The following is a 17,772-nucleotide window of genomic DNA, read 5'->3' as shown; positions in this document are numbered from 1 at the left end:
AGGGTGGAAATCAGTGTTTTTAGAAGTCCAGCCAAGATGCTAGTGTGGTTTCAGGAATCCATAAAGTACATTTATGCCTTTAGTTTCCATAGTGCTAGTAGGGTGGTGCAAAGTAGCCAGTTGTCACCTGCTCTGGGCCAGGACATTCTCTGGTAGTGACATTGTCCTGAGTATACTTCGATTAAAGGAGATCCTGGTCTGTATATTCTGTAAAGTACTCACTGGTGAGAGTTCGGGCTGTAGGGAATGAGGGCTGAGGAAGACTGGCTAGTCAGAGGTACACAGAAGGAGGGTGACAGAGGGGCTGCTGAGAGGCTTTCACAAGAGGCTTTCTGGCCGGGCAGTGGTGACCGCACGCCAGCACTCGGGAGGCATAGGCAGGTGGATCTTTGGTGAGTGTTGAGGCCAGCCTGGTCTACAAGAGCTAGTTTCCAGGACAGGGTCCAAAGCTACAGAGAACTCTGTCTCAGAAAGCAAAAAAAAAAACCCCAAAAACCAAAAACCAAAAACAAAAAAAAAAAAAACACAGGAGGCTTTCTTTCTTTCTTTTTTTAATAGCTTTTACTTTCATTTATATGCATTTGTGTGCATCTGTGTAAGCGTGTGCACACAGGTGCTCATGAAGGCTAGAAGAGAGCATCAGATCCTCTGGAACAGGCGTTCCAGGCAAGTGTGAACATCTTGATATGGGCAACCAAAATTGGCACAGTAGAACAACTCATGCTCTCCCATTCTATTCTATTTTTCTATTTTTGGGGGACAGAATTTCTCTGTATAATAGCCCTGGTTTAGTGGAACTTGCTTGTAGACCAGGCTAGCCTTGAACACACAGAGATCTTCCTGCTTGTGCTTCCCTAGTGCTGGGATTAAAGGTGTGCACCACTACCCTGTGCAGCTCATGTTCTTAACCAGCTGAGCTGTTTCTCCAGCCCCACAGAGATATTCATTGATGTTCTATTCAGCCCTTGTGTACGTAGTTGTTGGGGGGATATAAACAGGCAGGGGAAGCGCTGTGGAAGATAGTATGCAGATGGCTTAGAATTAAGCCTGTAATTACTCTGTGATCTAGCAGTTCCATTTCTTAAAAAATTAAAGCATAACCATGACATTCACAGCAGCTAGAGGTCTCACATGCCACAGACAGATGACAGATAACAATCTAGATAGATATCTACACTATTCATAGAGCTTCTGACACATAGTTGCATGAACCTGAAGAACTGATGAGCTCCAGATGCAATGACTCAAAATAAAAGGTGAGGGGGGCTGGAGAGATGGCTCAGTGGTTAAGCGTATTGACTGCCCTTCCAGAGGTCCTGAGTTCAATTCCCAGCTACCACATGGTGGATCACAACCATCTATAATGAGGTCTGATGCCCTCTTCTGGCTTGCAGACATACATGCAGGTGGAACACTGTATACATAATAAATAAATACAATCTTTTGTAAAAATGAAGCGAAGACAATTAAAGATAGCTGGTGTTTGATCTATGGCCTCCCTGTGTATGTGTGCACACTCATAAACATATATACACATACACCATACACAATAAACAAAAACAACAGTACTAGCTGAATGTAATGTAACATACCTTTAATCCCAACACTTGGGAGATAGAAGCAGGTCTACAGAGAGAGTTCCAGGCCAGAGAGTTCCAGGCCAGCCAGTTGGCATAGTGAGACCCTGACTAAAAGCAAAAACCAAAATATCAAGCATAGCATTGTCAGTAAGTATGAAAATTTGATAATTTTTCAGAAAAAATGTGAATTATCCGTTGAAAAATTTATAATCCAAAGTCCAAAATATTCCAGAGTCCAAAGTATTTTGAACATCCTGATGCCTCAGGTGGAAAATTCCACTCTTAACCTTATGTGGTAGGTCTCAGTAAAAATGCAGTACACATTATCTTCAGTGTATGTGTTATAAGATCCTGAGTGCCATCCTCAAGATGGGTGCGTGCGTGCGTGCGTGCGTGCGTGCGTGCGTGTGTGTGTGTGTGTGTGTGTATAAAATAATCTGGAACACTGGCCATAGGTCTTTTAGTCAATTATAGTTTGAGGAAAAGCATCTGCTGAGCTTTGAATGTGTCTTTAAGGCCAAAGAAATAGGGCCAGTGAGATGGCTGAGCGGGCACAGGACCTGCTACCACCTGCCGACCCCAGCTTAATCCCTGGGACTTCTTTGATGGAAAGAGAACCAACTCCTGGAGGCTTCCTTTGACCCATCCACATGCACTTTGTGGCATATGGATGTTTGCCCTATATATAAATAAAAATTTTAAATTTGGTTTTAAATTATGTGTATTTGTCTTATTTCTGTGTGGGTATGTGCATGTGAGTGCAAGTTCCTACAAAAGCCAGAAGTTATTATCGGGTCTCATGGAGCTCAAGTTATGAGCAGTTGTAAGTCAAACTGTGTGGGTGCTGGGAACTCTACAAAAGCAGTATGTTCTCTTAAAGACTGAAACATCTCCCCAGCTCTTGGTGTGTGTGTGTTTGTGTGTGTATACATGTGTGTCTGTGTGTCTGTCTGTGAAGAAACTCATATAATTTGTTTTCCAATTCCTAACAAAGTTTTTAGTCCCCCTGCAGAAAATTCCAGGTAGTGTAGCATCAGCACACAGTCTCAATGCAGGCTTTAGAAGTTGTAGTTTGAAGCCCTTCCTTCCTCTCTCCCTCCTTCCTTCCCTCCTTCCTTCATGTGTGTCTCAGTGTGTGCACATGTTTGTGTGGGTGCACGTGCCTTTGCATTGTGGAGGCCTGAAGAAAGCATCAGCTTTTCGAGGCTAGGATTACAGGCTTGTTTATACACATGTATATAACATGTTTATACACATGTTTATACCCATGTGTACGCTCAGCTTGTTTATACATGTATATAACATTTATATATATACACACTGTTATACCCATGTGCATAAAATGTTTACACACATGCTATTTATATTATATCCACGTGTATGCCCAGCTTGTTTATACACATGCCAGGATCTGAACTCTAGTCCTTAGGATTATGCAGGACATATTCTTAACCACCAAGTTATCTCTCCAGTTCTTATCAAAACTACTCTGGAAATATGGGACAGTGCAGTGAGACACAAAATCAGGCAACCTCATTGGTTTATTTATTTAGTTTTTCAAGACAGAGTTTCTCTGTGTATCCCTGTCTGGCCTCAAACTCAAGAGATTTACCTGCTGACAAGAAAGCAGGATGAAGCATGTCTGTAAACCCAGGTACTCAGGAGGCTGAAGCAGGAGGATTGAAAGTTCAAAGCCTGCCCAGGCAACTTAGTGAGGTTTTGCCTTAATATAAAATAAAAAGGTCTGAGGGCAGAGTTCAGTGGTAGACCAGTTTACAGAGCATGCCTCGGTTGGGATGCACACAGAAGAAAAAAGACTTAGGGGAGACATCTGAGGCCTGAAGCAGAGAAGCAAAGACTCAGGGTCAGTAAGTGTCACTTGTCCCTACATGAAATTTGTTCTCATAAAATTATTCATATTTCTTTTAAGTTCTGGCAAGCTAGTTCTAGAATGTGTATGAAATAAATATGCTGCTTTGAAGACAAATTGGTCTGTGTCGGCTGAGGGACTGTCAGTGTTTTTAATGTTAGAGGATCGCTATAGGTGGAGGCTTAGAATCAGTCCTCTCCCTCCTAGACTTACATATCCAAGATCGGGGATTTGGCAAACTCAGTGTCATTGGGGTCACTTCCTGGATCACTAGCCATCTTTTTGTATCTTCACCTGGCAGAAAGAACAGTGCTACAGCCAGGTTCCTTAAGAGCCCCCCCGCCCCGCACAGGTCTCCACCTCCTTGACTCCTAGGTCTTTCATCTTGGGAGTGAGAGGAGACAACAAACATCCCTTACTTAACTACCCCACAGCCTCCCTAGCCAGCATTGACTTCATGAGATGGTCAGATTAGATCAAGATCCAGCCCAACCAACAGTGGACTGTGTCTCATGCTCTAGGTAGCATGCCTACCCAGGCCAACCTTGGTGGTAACTGGAAGCCAAAGATGAAGTGCTGAGTTAGCTGTGCTTCCTTCTTTGATATGTGGCGTGGCAGGTGTCTCTGTTGCAGGGATGGCCATGTGGTACTTCATTCTTGGTGCTGACTTCCTCTTCTAGGTTTAAATTGGCTTCTGTCCTTGGATAGGGAGGAAGTAAGCAAGGGACTTGCCACCTGACATGACACCCATGCGTAGGTTTCCCCAGAGCTGACCTGTTCATACCTTTAACTAGCTTCCCACAAGAGGGAAGCCATCATCTAGCTAGCATGGGAGTCAACCCTCATAGTAAGAATAGAGTAGCTTTTTGGCATATGCACCACCTCCTCAGGACAACAGGAAAAGCTGTAATGAGCGCAGGGCTAGTATGAGCTTTGTCTCTGAGAAAACCCCCTACTCTTTTGCAGAGAATACCTGCTAGCTCATGTTGGTGCATGCTGCTCTGACTCCTGCTACCTCACACTATTCCCGAAACCAAAGAAAGCTCTGTAGGATTGGGCACCATGCTGATTCTTTTGTTTTGGTTTAGTTCTTTTAGACAGGATCTCACACTGTGGTCCAGTTTGACCTTGAACTCTGTTCTGGCTACTGCTGCTGCCACCACCGCCACCACCGCCTCCACCCTGCTACCTCTGCCACCTTCCTCTCACATGTGGTTTTTGCATGTATGTTTGTGCAAATGCATGTGGAAGCCAGAGGTTATGTTGGTGTCCCCATGATCACTCTTCATCTTACATATTCAGGCAGAGTGTCTCATTTGAACCCAGAACTCACCACTTTAACTACTGCAGCTATCCCATTTGTTCCAGGGATCCTCAGTCTCTGCCTCCAGGACACTGGGTGCCTGTCACTCTCACTAGCATTGCGTGGGTTCTCCAGCATCTCTCCAGCCCCTAAGCTGCTTCTTTACTCACACACATTGAATGGATGCAGTAAAAGAGGAGATGGTAAACTCGATACTTGGCAGATCACTTTCAGATGTGAACGTGTGCCACCTGTCAGGGGAACTGCATTGCCTTTAATGCATATCTCTTCACTGACACGTCTTCTCTCAGGATTGTCTTTATTCCTAAGTGCCACGTGTTAGCATCTTGTTCCCCCTGTCTAGTTGAATCCCGATGCCTTTTAGAATGGACCATAGGCCCACCTATGCCACCAGTCTCTCTCTTTTCAGTTGTATTCTTTTCAGAATGGATGGATACAGTGCTACCTTCCTCACACTGAGCTCTCCATCATGATGACCCAAAGGTGCCCTGCCCCCTATAGTTAACCATAACTGATTTTGCAATCTCCTTCTTTAAACATACATATTTTTTGTTTGTTTGTTTGTTTTTTGAGACAAGGCTTCTCTGTGTAGCCTTGACTGTCGTGGAACTCACTTTGTATTCACAGAGATCCTCCTACCTCTGCTTCTGGAATTAAAGGCTGGAATTAAAGGAATGTGTCACCACTGCCCAGCTTAAAAACATACTTTAAAGTTATTTTTGTTTTCATTTATGTTATGGTGTTTTGTTTGCATGTTTGCTTGTCACCCAGAGAGGCCACAGAGGGTATCAGTTGGAAATGGAACTAGCTTCTCTTACGCCCTCTAGAGTGGAGTTACAGATGATTGTAAGCCATTTTGTAGATGCTGGGAATCAAGTCTGGGTCCTCTGGAAGCAAACAACTGCTCTTAACTGTGACCTTTGACTGTGGTTTGAATATTTGTAGGAAGGACATCCGGGTTGCGAACAAGAGCCATTGTGAGTGGTCATGTGTAGATCTTGGTGTGAATAGACTCATTTTCCCTGGCTAAATTCCAAGGGCGTGTGCTGTGCTGAGAGCTGTGTGTGGCTTCATGGAAACTTACAGAATGATTCCAGAGTTCCAGTTGCTCTTCCTTCTGACCGGTGCGGGACGCTGGCGTTTGTTCTCTTTGTGAGCAGCTCTGCTCTAGTCTCACCAGTGCCTAGTGATGCTGGGCAATCGTCCTGGGCTGCATCCCAGCGGAGGGTCCTGTTCAAACACTTTGCTCATTCTTTTTTTTTTTTGTTTATGTTTTATTTTATGTATTATGATGTTTTGCCTGTATGTGTGTCTGTGTACCACATGTGTGCCTTGCCACAGATGCCAAAGAGGGTATCAGAGAAGCTAGTGAAGCTATCACTGAGCCATCTCCCCAGTCTCTCTCTCTATCTAAATACATACATACATACATACATACATACGTACATACATACGTGTGTGTATGTGTGGTGTGTGTGTGTGTGGTGTGTATGTGGTGTGTGTGTGTGTGTGTGTGATTAATTTCTCACTGATCCTGGCGTATATACCAGTTGTTCTGGGACTGCCTTTTCTACAGAACCCCTGAAATTCTTCTATGCCTCTACAGTGCTGAGATTATAGGCATTACATTTTACATGGAGTTTGAGGATGGAACTCAGATGCCCATGTTTGCATGGCAAGGACTTTGCCAGCTGAGCCAGCTCTCCATTTCCAAAGTCTGTCTTGTAACAGTGATTTTTGCAGAAAAAAGTCTTTTTTAAAAAAAATATTTACTTATTTATTTATTATGTATGCAATATTCTGTCTGTGTGTATGCCTGCAGGCCAGAAGAGGGCACCAGACCCCTATTACAGATGATTGTGAGCCACCATGTGGTTGCTGGGGAATTGAACTCAGGACCTTTAGAAGAGCAGGCAATGCTCTTAACCCTCTGAGCCATTTCTCCAGCCCCAAGAAAGTCTTTTTTGTTTCAGACAGGTTCTCACTATGTAGCTTTAACTAGCCTGAAATTCAGTGTGTAGACCAGGCTGGACTCAGATTCATAGAGAGATGCTTGCTTTTGTCTCCAAAGTGCTGGGATTAAAGTGTGGGCCCAAAGTCCTAAATTTTGGTGGATTCCAATTCATAATCCTTTCTCTGACCACTCACCTCTGCTTTCCCTTCTGTGGACATCACATTGTGTGCAGGTTTGATTTTAGGGCAGGAGAACTAGCCTCTATTTCCCTTTCTTCAGAGGTGTTCTAGATGTACTAGCTCCTTCACATGTGAGAGTTAAAATTAGCTTAGTGTGTTGATCTTGACAAGAGTCACACAACCCTTCTTGTGGTCTCACTGGATTAGTACTAAATCGATAGGCTATTTTTGGGAAGACATAGCCCGTTGCCTGGCTCTCAATTTCCTAATATTGTTGATCTCTTTTCATCAGCATCAAAGCTTCCTTTAATTTTATTTATTATATTAATGTGTTTATGTAAATAACTGGGCCAGACGCATGCATTGAGGTCAGAGGACAATTTTGTTGAAGTCAGTTCTTTCCTGCTGCTTTTATGTGGGTTCCAGAGATCATACTCAGTTGCCAGATTTGTGCAGCGAGTGCCTTTACCACTGAGACATCGTGTCAGCCCAGCATTTGGAGTTTCTAGCATAGGCCTGCATTACTTTAGATTTAAATATTTTCTTTACTTGGAAGTAGTATAAATGAATGTTTGGAATACTTGACTTCCAATTGTCTACTGGGAGCAGGTTGTGGCTTGTGGGTGCTTTTTATAGTCTCCCTGGTAAGCCTGTGCCCTAGGAGCTTGTCCTCACTCTTCCTACGTTCCTTGATTTCTTCATTCACAGTCCTGCTGTCTGCAGACAGTGGTGGTTTTGTTTTTTTACTTTTCTGACCCTGTGTCTTCGGTCATCTTGCTTTGTATGTTGACCTGGGCAGGAGCCGGCTTCGCGAAACACAGGTGAGAGCAGCCAGGCCAGCCTCCATCTGTTTTAAGGGGAACATGCTCTGCTTCTGCTGTGACGGTGCAGACCAACGGGTTCCCTCTCTAACTGGCCTTCTGGGAGTTTTTAGGGTTAATGTCAGAATTGCCCAGTGAGCTGGAGTTTTTCCAGCCTTCTGTAAACTACCACATTCCTCCTGCACAGCCCAAGGGACTCCCCGCATCCTCAGTTGTTGCCACAGCAACCTCACTTGGTGCCAGCTTTCTGTGTCAGTTTACTTCTGGCATGATAGCAAACATCCAAGGAACCAACTTAGAGGGCTCCAAGTTTACAGAGATTGCTTTTAGTCTGTGGTGGAGTGTAATGAAGCTACTCACATGACAGCCAGCAACAAAATCAAACAAACCCAGGAGTCTGGATCCCGTGGTCCCTTTTAAGGGTGTGTCTTCCTCCACTGAGTCCTCCTCCTTAAACGTTCTACCACCCAATAGTGGCACAGGCACCAAGCCTGCATGACTCCAGGAGGAAACTGAACCAAACCACAGTATTTTGATTGAGAGTACATGTGGGTTTGTTTTGTTGTTTTTTTCCCCTTATTTAGCTTGCTGAAATAGTCAATTAAAATTGTTTTCAAATGCTGAATTGGCATTTTATTCCTAGAACAAATCTCCACTTGGCGTGTATAATAATGAGTATCTTTATGTTTTGCTAGATTTAGCTTGCAAATAACCTGCCAGAAGAGCCTTCCATCTATCTTCATGACAAGACTGTAGTATTCTTTCCCTAGTCCCTTCCTCTTCCTGTTCCTCACCCTGGATCTTCTTTCACACAAGGTCTGACTGTGTGGCCCAGATCACCTTATCTCAGCCTCCTGGGTGGTGGGACTGTGGGTGAGTGCCAGCGACCAAAACCTAGCTTTTGTAAATTTATTTTTGAGCTGTTTTTGTCTGCTGTTGATAGAAGGCAATGATGATCTTGAGTTGAGGCATTTCTTTCTCGCTGTGTTTCTAGAGACGTATGTAGATTTGTTTCCCTGTCTTCCGCTTGCATTTCCTGTGTTCTGGATGGAATCCCAGGCCTCCTGCATGCTTGGCAAGCGCTGCTCCACGCCTCTGAATTGCCAGTGTTTTTCTCTTCAGAGCATTTGTGTTTCATTGGCTTTACTAACAGTACCAGTTTCAGCTCAATAAGCTTGGAGGATGGCGGCAGTAAGGATTGTTTTATTTGTCTGCTGTGGAGTGAGTCTGAGATCACTAGTGCACTTTTATCGGCCGATAAAGAGAATTTTCTGTCTTCTTTTTATCCGTTGTTTGACTGGAGGTCTTATGAATTTTTTCAGTCTTCTTAAAGGACTAGCATCTGGTTTTTATTTTCTCTATTTTCAAGTTGTTTTTGATTTTATCTTTATTGTTTCCTTCCTAATGCTTTCTGTGTTTAGTTTGTGCGCTCTCTCTCTCTCTCTCTCTCTCTCTCTCTCTCTCTCTCTCTCTCTCTCTTTCTCTCCTGGTTCTTTGTTTTTTGTGCAGCTTAGTGTACTTCTGGAATTTTTCTTACAACAGAAACATTGATGCTTATACAAATTGTGACATGTTGTCTTCATTTTTATTCCATTCCTGATACTTCCTAGTTCCCTTTGAGAGACTCTGTCTCCTTGGAGCCATTTCCCAGGTAACTGTGTGCTTTCCAGTTGCCTTGCTATCACAGTTGAAAGATACTCGGTGGTGTGACCCTGGTGGGTGGGAGATAGACATACGCCATGTGGAGAGAGCTTGGGTATAGAGGTTATTTAATGGGTAGGGGGATTATGAAGTGAAGAGATAGAGATAGATGGGGGGAAGAGAACGGGGGAAGCAGTAGTTACCTCTTCAGAAGAAGGGTGGACAGAGAGAGAGAGAGGAGGAAAGAAGGCGCGAGATCAGCTGCCTCTCAACTGCAGTTTTATTTCCCATAGTTCACTTTTCCAAGTTCTGCTGTGGTATGAAAATGTTACATAGAAAATTCCAGAAAGAGATAGCTTGTAAGTTTTCAGTTGTATGGTTTCCCAAATAGTGAGTCGAAGTCCTGCAAGTTCCCAGACTTGCATACACAGCTTAGCTGATGACCTTGGTGGCCCATTAGGAGCTGCTCTTGTGTGTAGCTCTGTCTGGTGACCATAGGTGTTGAAATACACTCCCACCCACCTATGGCTGAGCTTCCCATGGCTTTCTGGCATCAGACTGTCTGGGATACTTGCGTTTGCCTCCAGGTTGCAGCTCCTGGTGTTGAGTCAGGGCACATCCTGTGAGGGAGACCCTTGCCTGTTCCTTCTCTTAATCTGAACGTGGTACAGTGCAGACAGCCTCGTCTTAGTCACCCTGTCAGTGAGGACACAGAACAACATGGAATCCCTATCTTAAACATAGAGTAGAATAGGGTCCTAGTCATAAAGCCCAGATAGAGAGGGTTCTTTCTTAAGTGGGTCACTGTTTTTTTTTTTCCATGAAAGTGATCGACACTTCCTGTGACACAGATAGCTTTTTGACATCTCTTGTGGCCAGGGTAGGAAGGGCAGCTGAGGGAGCACTTTACCCACACATAGTTTTCAGGCACCAGGAGAGAAGCGTGTTGCTTTCATGTGAGAGGAAGCCAAGCTCCAGCGCTGTGCCTCCTGTCTTCTTGCTACTTCATTGTCACGTTGAGGACCTGTGGTAGCTCAAGTGTGGAAGCAGAATTTCAGACCTACCATTTGGGGCCCAACCTAGACTTCTAAGGACGTGTTTGTCTTGAATGTGAAGCAGTGCTTTTGGTTTGATTGAGACAGGGTCTCTCTGTGTATACCTGACTGGTCTGGAACTTGATGTGTGGATCAAGCTAAACTCAAAGAGTTCCGCCTGCCTCTGCCTCCCAAGTGCTGGGATTAAAGGCATGAGCTACCATACCTGGTATCAGTGCCATTTTAATTTAGATAGCTGCATGTTTATTATGCTGCCCCATTGGACAAATATCAAGAGCAGGATTTAGGTAGAAAAGCTATCAGTATTTATAAATTGCTATGGAGGTTTCTGGAAAGTGCCAGGGCAGGTGTGCAGTTCCCACACCTTTGGTGGGCCTATTTGTCTTCAAGAAGTTGTTTCAGGGGCTCATGTATGTATGTGTGTGTTAGAATGTGTGCACAGGTGTGGGTGACACAGGTAACTCTGGGAAGGTGTGCACTTACTTGGGAAGGAGTCAGACAAAGAGTTCTGCAGAAGGTGACCCAGAGACCATGTGCTCACTGGTTGGCAAATGCTTGCACAGCTGCAGTGGATCCTGGGCATGTCAGCAGACTCCCCTTAGTAGGTAGCACTTGTCTCCATGTAGGTCAGAAGCCTTAGAGCAGAATGTCGAGGTGAGTTCACGCCTGCTTCATGGAGGTGACAGCATGGGATGGGCAGCCATCCTGGGATGGGAAACTGTCTTCCCACAGCTAAGAGCTGTCCCATTGGTGCCAGCACCCTGGCCTTTAGAAAACTCCCTGTTCTTCAGTTTCACATGCTTGGCATTCAGATGTATTTTCCCTTACCTTTTCATCCAGCCCTCCTGGTTCGTGCCCCTCACAGGGATGCCCAAAGGTAGATGAATAACCAGGGCCAGACCTGCAGCTTTCTGGGCAACTGGCCAGCATAATAGGAAGCATGCTACAAGGCTGAGCCCTGTGTCTTGCAGGTTGTGTAGGCCTGACGCCTAAAGAAACTGGCAGTGCTCCGGGAGCTGGAGAAGGAGCTCCTGTCCGTGGTGATCGCTGTCAAGATGCAGGTAAGCCCTCAGCACTCACCCACAAGTGTGGCCAGCCTCACTCTCACGTGGTCCCTGGACTATTCTCAAAGACCCTTTCCCTACACTGAGCCACCCACCCAGAGCTTTCTTTCATGCCTCTCCCAGGGTGACAGGCTTGAACAGGAAGAGGAAGAGGAGACAGGACAAGGGGCTTTCTGGACTAGAACCTACCCCAGTGTTTTGCCCACTCCTCACGAGTTCCTTGAGCAGCCTGTAACTGGATAGGCTTAGATCCCACCCTTCTTGGGGAGAGCAGCACTGGCCCTCCAGATGCGTGCACTGGCCCTTTGGCTGCCTTTGCTGTGTTGAGGACTGCCAGGTTCCAGATCCACTCTCAGGAGGCAGAATGTGGATTTTGACTCCTGGCTGCTCAGATGGAGCTCCTGGTGGCCGTCTACTGATGATCCTTCACAGCTGTGTGGCATATGCAGGGCAGGTGTCAGGCAGCCTCATACCAAGCATGCCTGTATGTGCCTGGGTGAGGGGGACACCAGTGTGCTACTGACCTGTGACCCTCCTCCAGGGAGTACCTGGGTCCTGCTGAAGTAGCCCATATCTTGTTCTTATTGCAGGGGCTTGGTTGTTTGTTGTCTGGTTTTTCAAGAGAGGGTTTCTCTGTACTTTTTGGGCCTGTTCTAGAACTCACTCTGTAGACCAGGCTGGCTTTGAACTCACAGAGATCCGCCTGTCTCTGCCTCCCAAGTGCTGGGATTAAAGGCATGTGCCATCACCGCCCAGATAAAGTAGCTCATGTTTGACCCCACCCACACTACTGTGGCATTGGACACATCCTAGACCTGTTGTAACAGTTGTGCTGAGCCTTGGTCCTCGGTAAGACTTTCATCTGTCACTCAGGGTCTCCTCTGTCACACAGAACCCTCCCATCCATGCAGGACTCTTCCATTTTCCCCTGGGATGTGTGCTTGGAGTTCAAGGAGGTCTGGCTTCTGTTTATGGTAAAGGTGTAGGAGACCACTTCTCCCTTGAGGTGCTATGGGATCTTGGCATCTAAGGAGGCAGGCAAGTCTCCACTCGTTTGGCTTTGTGCGCCTTTACCCTTATTTCACCTGCGCAGTCTGAATATGTCTTAAACATCTGCTGTCCTTCCTGTCCCTGTGACAGTATGTGTTTAAAGTGGCGTACCTAGTTGGCCCACACACCCATAGCTGTGCCTTGTCCTTACAGAAGCCATCAGCGTCCTGTGCTGAGCTTTGGTGACTGTTCCTTAGGCAGTAGCTGTTCTTGATTTTTCCCTTCCATCTCCTGGGAAGAACCCAGCAGTGGAATCAGGTTTTCAGGGTCAAGACAAATATTCCTGCTCACACCCACACAGCCCATCCCCACGCATTGAGGCTAGTTCAGAGTGCTGGTGTGAGGATGCTCTAAGCTAGTTCTCTTTAACATGCCCTAGATCAGAAGGGTGTTTCCTTCCAGGGCTCCAAACGTGTCTTGAGATCGCATGAGATTGTGCTGCCTCCCAGTGGACAGGTGGAAACAGACCTGGCGCTAACCTTCTCTCTCCAGGTGAGTCTGACACCTCCATAATGAGGACCCTCACTTGTCAGTGCTTTTGATAATGAACTCTTTCTCCTTGGTGCGCAGGGTGACAGCAACACTCTGTTCAGTGCCCAGGAGGTGATGGACTCAGTTCCTGGCAGAGCTCAGAGTGATAGGACCCACCCTGGTTAATTCCTTGGGGGTGAGGGGCATGTTTCCTCATCAGTTCTCTGAGTGAGAGATACACCCTTCTCAGTGTCCTGAATGTTGGCTATACCCTTGTCAGAGTTACCTGTGTCCTTTCTTACTTTAATCTTCTCTTGATCAAGGTTTATTCTTTTTGCCCCTCCTCCCTCAAGACAGCGTTTCTCTGTATAACAGCCCTGGCTGTCCTAGAACTCGTTCTATAGACCAGGCTGGCCTCCAACTCACTGAGATTTACATTTCTTTGCCTCCCAAGTGCTGGGATTAAAGGCTTGTGTCACCATCGCCTGGCCAAGGTTTATTCTTAAAACAATTAGAAAATCCAATAATACCACTTTTGAGTATACATCCAAAGGATGCTCAATCATGCCACAAGGACATGTGCTCAACCATGTTCATAGCAGCTTTGTTTGTCATAGCCAGAACCTGGAAACAACCTAAATGCCCCTTGATTGAAGACTGGATAAGAAAAATGTGGTACATTTACACAATGAAGTACTACACGGCAGAAAATAATAACGACAGCTTGAATTTGCAGGAAAATGAACTAGAAAACATTATTTTGAGTGAGGTAACCCAGACACCGAAAGACAATTATCACATGTACTCACTCATCGGTGGTTTTTAAACATAAAGCAAGAAAGCGAGCCTACAAACCACAATCCCAGAGAACTTAGACAACATAGATCTAATCTACATGGGAAGTAGAAAGTAGAAAAAGACAAGATCTCCTGATAAATTGGGAGCATGGGGGACCTTGGGGGAGGGGGAGAGGCAGGGAGGGGAGCAGAGCTCAATAAATATCAATAAAAAGGAAAAAAACATTAGAAAATCTTACTGATTCTCTCCCCACCCCCGCTTATAATACGGAAAAATGGATAATGAGGTCTGTGTTAGTGCTTGTTTCATGGCTGTGACAAAATACCTGGTAAGACATAAACTTAAGGACGGTTTCTGTTGGCTCATGGTTTCAGGTGCAGTTCATCATGGGGGAAAAGTCCAGGCTGTGCAGGAGCTTGAGGTAGCTGGTAACATTGCACCCACAGTCAGGAATCAGGGAGCAGTGATTGCTAATACTCAGCTCCCTTCCTGCATCCTAGAACCCGAGGAACTACCTATGTTTAGAGTGGGTTTTTCCACTTCAGTTAACCTAACCTAGATAATCCCTCATAGTGCACTTCAAAGGATAGGCTAATATAGATACTCCTGACTGGAACACCCTAAGGACTGCCTTCTCTGACAATTCTAGATTCTTCAAGGTCACAATCAATAGTAAGCATGACAAGGATCAAATAAATTATCAAGTAGGGTTATTTTATTTCCTTGCTTAGCAAAGATTGGCAGGACTATGTGGAAACTCAGAAAACTCAGTGTCTTAAATTCAGAGTCCTTTGAGTGCCTTGTGGGGAATGTAGACTGTCAGCCCAGACCATCTGCTTCTGGGTATTGTGCACAGCTGCAAGGAGTCCAGATTATTGAAATATAATTCACCAAACACACCTGTGTCAAATACATGGCCCCCATGGCTTCTGAGAAATGTGTATGGATGACCAGCCTGCTTGGAGACCCTGCCTCCAGAATGTACACCAGGCTCTGGTTGTGAGCTCTGAGAATCCTGTGGGAACTGCTTTCTCCGAGTGAAGCCCCTTCTCACAAGTGCGGGTCCTAGGCATGGGTAACCTACAGCAGACGGGAATGTTGCCTGGCAGTTTAGCCAAGGGGTACACAGGGTCAGCTGCAGAAGGCACCCAGCTACTCCCACATATGGTAGGGTACCAGAGGCTTAGGACCATGTGGGAAATTGTGTACTGACAGGCTGCCAGGATCTCTTCAAATGTCCCTAAACATGTAAACCCATCCCAAATAGTTTAGCAGATAAGTTCCATTAGTGTGGAAATGGACCCCCTGACACTAAGCAGAAGGTGGCCTCACTGATACTGCAGATTCCTGAGCGTGGGCTGCTGAAGGGCTGTAAGGACCAAGACACTGCAAGGCCTTAACAGTGTCAGCAGGTGTTCCTCAGGGTGGTCTATTGTGCTATGCTGCACCGGGCCTCAAACAAGCTTACCTGTGTTTGTAGTACCCACACTTCCTGAAGAGAGAAGGCAACAAGCTCCAGATCATGCTGCAGCGCAGAAAGCGATACAAGAACAGAACAATCCTCGGCTATAAAACATTGGCTGCAGGCTCTATCAACATGGCTGAGGTAGGTTTCTGGGCTGGTGTCCAGGGCTCCAGAACTCTGAACAGATTTCTTTTATGTATCTGAATAGACCATTTTCCAAGTCGTCATGAGAATCCACCACGTTTGGGCTCCATTGTAATGGGAGAGCGCCACTCTGGATACCTCCCAAGTCCCCAGCCCTATGCTGCACAGGCTGCACAGTGTGGCTACTCCTGTACCTGTAGCTAGGTGTACTCCGCTTCCCAGAAGAGTGCTTGGACTCCTCCTGGTGCCCCCTTAGCCTTCACTCCGCCCTAGCAGCTCAGATAAGCAGCAGGAAAGTACCTCAGAAGGACAACAGCTGCAGATTCGCATGTCTCTTGGAGGCCCTGTGTTCTGGGGAGACCGAGGAGAGGACATGGGCTCCTAGGCAGATGAAGCCGCCAAGCTGAGCAGCTGGACTCTCATTAGCTACAAGAATGGCCTGGGAGAAGGGGCAGCTCAGCATTGGCCACTCTATCCCTAGGTCATAGAGCTTTCATCTTTTGGATTTCCTTTTAGTGTCTGGGGCAAGTGCAGCTGTGTTGGTGGCCACCTGAGGTTGGCACTGTCCCCAACCTGAACTACCCAAGGTGTTTGGGCTACCAGCGTCTACTCAGCCACTTGTGCATTCATGTCCCCCTTCCTCTTCTTCCTCTGCTCTGGCCTAAGCACCCAACCCAGTCACTTGGAACTTCCTTATCCTCTTGGCCAAAGGCTTTTCCTTCAGTTTCCTAGGCTGTGACAAAATGACCATCCCAAAGGTATACTTGCTGTAGCACCTATGGTTTTAAGAATGGCATGCCTCTTGTATCCTGTCACTCCTAAGGCTCCGCTCACTCAGTAGCTGTAGTTCCCAAAGCCCACTTTTCATCCTTTCATACTGCCCTCTTCTGTTTCTTACCCTCTCCAGCTACCTTAACTTTGAAAACGAAGAGGCTATGGGGAATTAAGAGGAAGAGGCTGCCCCCAGGTTGATCTGGCTTCAGCCCTTTGTTGTGGTAACTCATTGTCACCAGCTCCTGGTGGTCAGAGTTCCTGAGTGCTGAGCTACAGAGGTGCTGAAATGGCAGCTGCTACTATCCAGGACTGCGCCTAGCCAGCCAGTACCAATTCAGGATGTTCCCAGAAGCCCAACTGTAGCCAGGGGCCAGGAGTTCTGGGCCAGGGAAGCTAAGGGAGCATGAAGAAAAGGGCTGGCAGCAGAACAGGGTTGAGCTAGGCACAAGCCTCCTGGCAGGGCCTTGTCTGTGCCCATCTACCTGGGGTCCTACTTGGTCCAAAAGGTACTTTGTAGGTGAAGGAACTGGTACAGAATATGCTTCTGAATTTCTAGGCGGGGCCAGCCTTTCTCAGGATGTCCCAGAGAGCAGTAGTCTGCTGTGATCAGAGCAGGCAAACAGGCCTGATTTTAGCAGAAGTCCTTTTTGTTCCCTTCCCTCCCAGTAGAGGAGGCCAGAGAGCAGGCTTTCTAGGTAAAGAGAATCCACCTTTATCCTGGTTCACTCACGCTCATGAACTCTCCCTGCCCCCCATCCCATTTTACACAAGCCTGGGTGTCCCTCAACCCCTGTGTCCTGTGTTCCAACACTGACTGGTGCTGCAAGGGGTCAGCTTCCTAACTAGATACTAGTTTCTGAACAGATTGCTGTTCTCAAATCTGAGGGCACTCTTAGGGGAGGGGCAAGCACTTAATGCATCTATAGAATCGGGTAAGAGAGGTTTTCTTCCATGTATCTCCTATGTGCACTCGGCACATGAAGGCCCCAGTATTTGGCATGGAGCTGTTGGCCTGCCTTCCTGGTTTCTGAAATGTTGGTAAAAATAAATGTAAGTGTCCTTCAAATTTATTTTCTTCCCTGATTGTCATCCTAAATTAGTTTCCAATTTTAAAGATTTACTATATGTTTGTGTGTGTGTGTGTGTGTATGAGAGAGAGGGGGGGGAGAGAGATGAGTGTGGAGGTCAGAGGACAATTTGTGGCAATAGATTTTCTCCTACCATGTGGTTACTAGAGATTGAACTCAGGTCATTGTATGGCAGCGATACCTTTATCTGCTGAGACATCTTGCTGGCTCCAGGTACTAATTTTTTAAAATTTATAAAATTTTAACATTTGGGTCTGATCAAATGACCCCAAAGCAGCTTTGCACATGCAAAGGCCCTTCAGGGACAGGTCTGCCACCTATCCTTGCTAGGTTCCCGACTTTGTTACAGCAGTTATCCAGTGTCTTGGCACTCCAGTGAGGCAAGCCTAGTGGGCTTCTTATGCCATTACAGACATGGTCCATGTTTGTATATATTCTTTCTTGGCTTCTATAAATACAACTTAGACATCTAGTTTTCCAGTGTTGGGTGACCC

General features: G+C 46.1%; 1 protein-coding gene across 1 annotated transcript in view; it reads left to right on the top strand.

The window, feature by feature from the left end:
* Pacs2 (phosphofurin acidic cluster sorting protein 2) overlaps positions 1–17,772 on the top strand; it is a 60,925-nt gene that overhangs the window by 17,858 nt on the left and 25,295 nt on the right. Inside the window, 3 exon segments of the mRNA XM_042055424.1 lie at positions 11,405–11,485; positions 12,941–13,030; positions 15,288–15,413. Coding sequence (XP_041911358.1) covers positions 11,405–11,485; positions 12,941–13,030; positions 15,288–15,413 — 297 coding nt within the window.

The sequence above is a fragment of the Arvicola amphibius genome, chromosome 7 (assembly GCF_903992535.2).
Source record: "Arvicola amphibius chromosome 7, mArvAmp1.2, whole genome shotgun sequence".
Lineage (NCBI taxonomy): Eukaryota > Metazoa > Chordata > Mammalia > Rodentia > Cricetidae > Arvicola > Arvicola amphibius.
The sequence above is the reverse complement of the archived record's forward strand: the minus strand, read 5'-3'. Positions and strand labels throughout refer to the sequence as shown.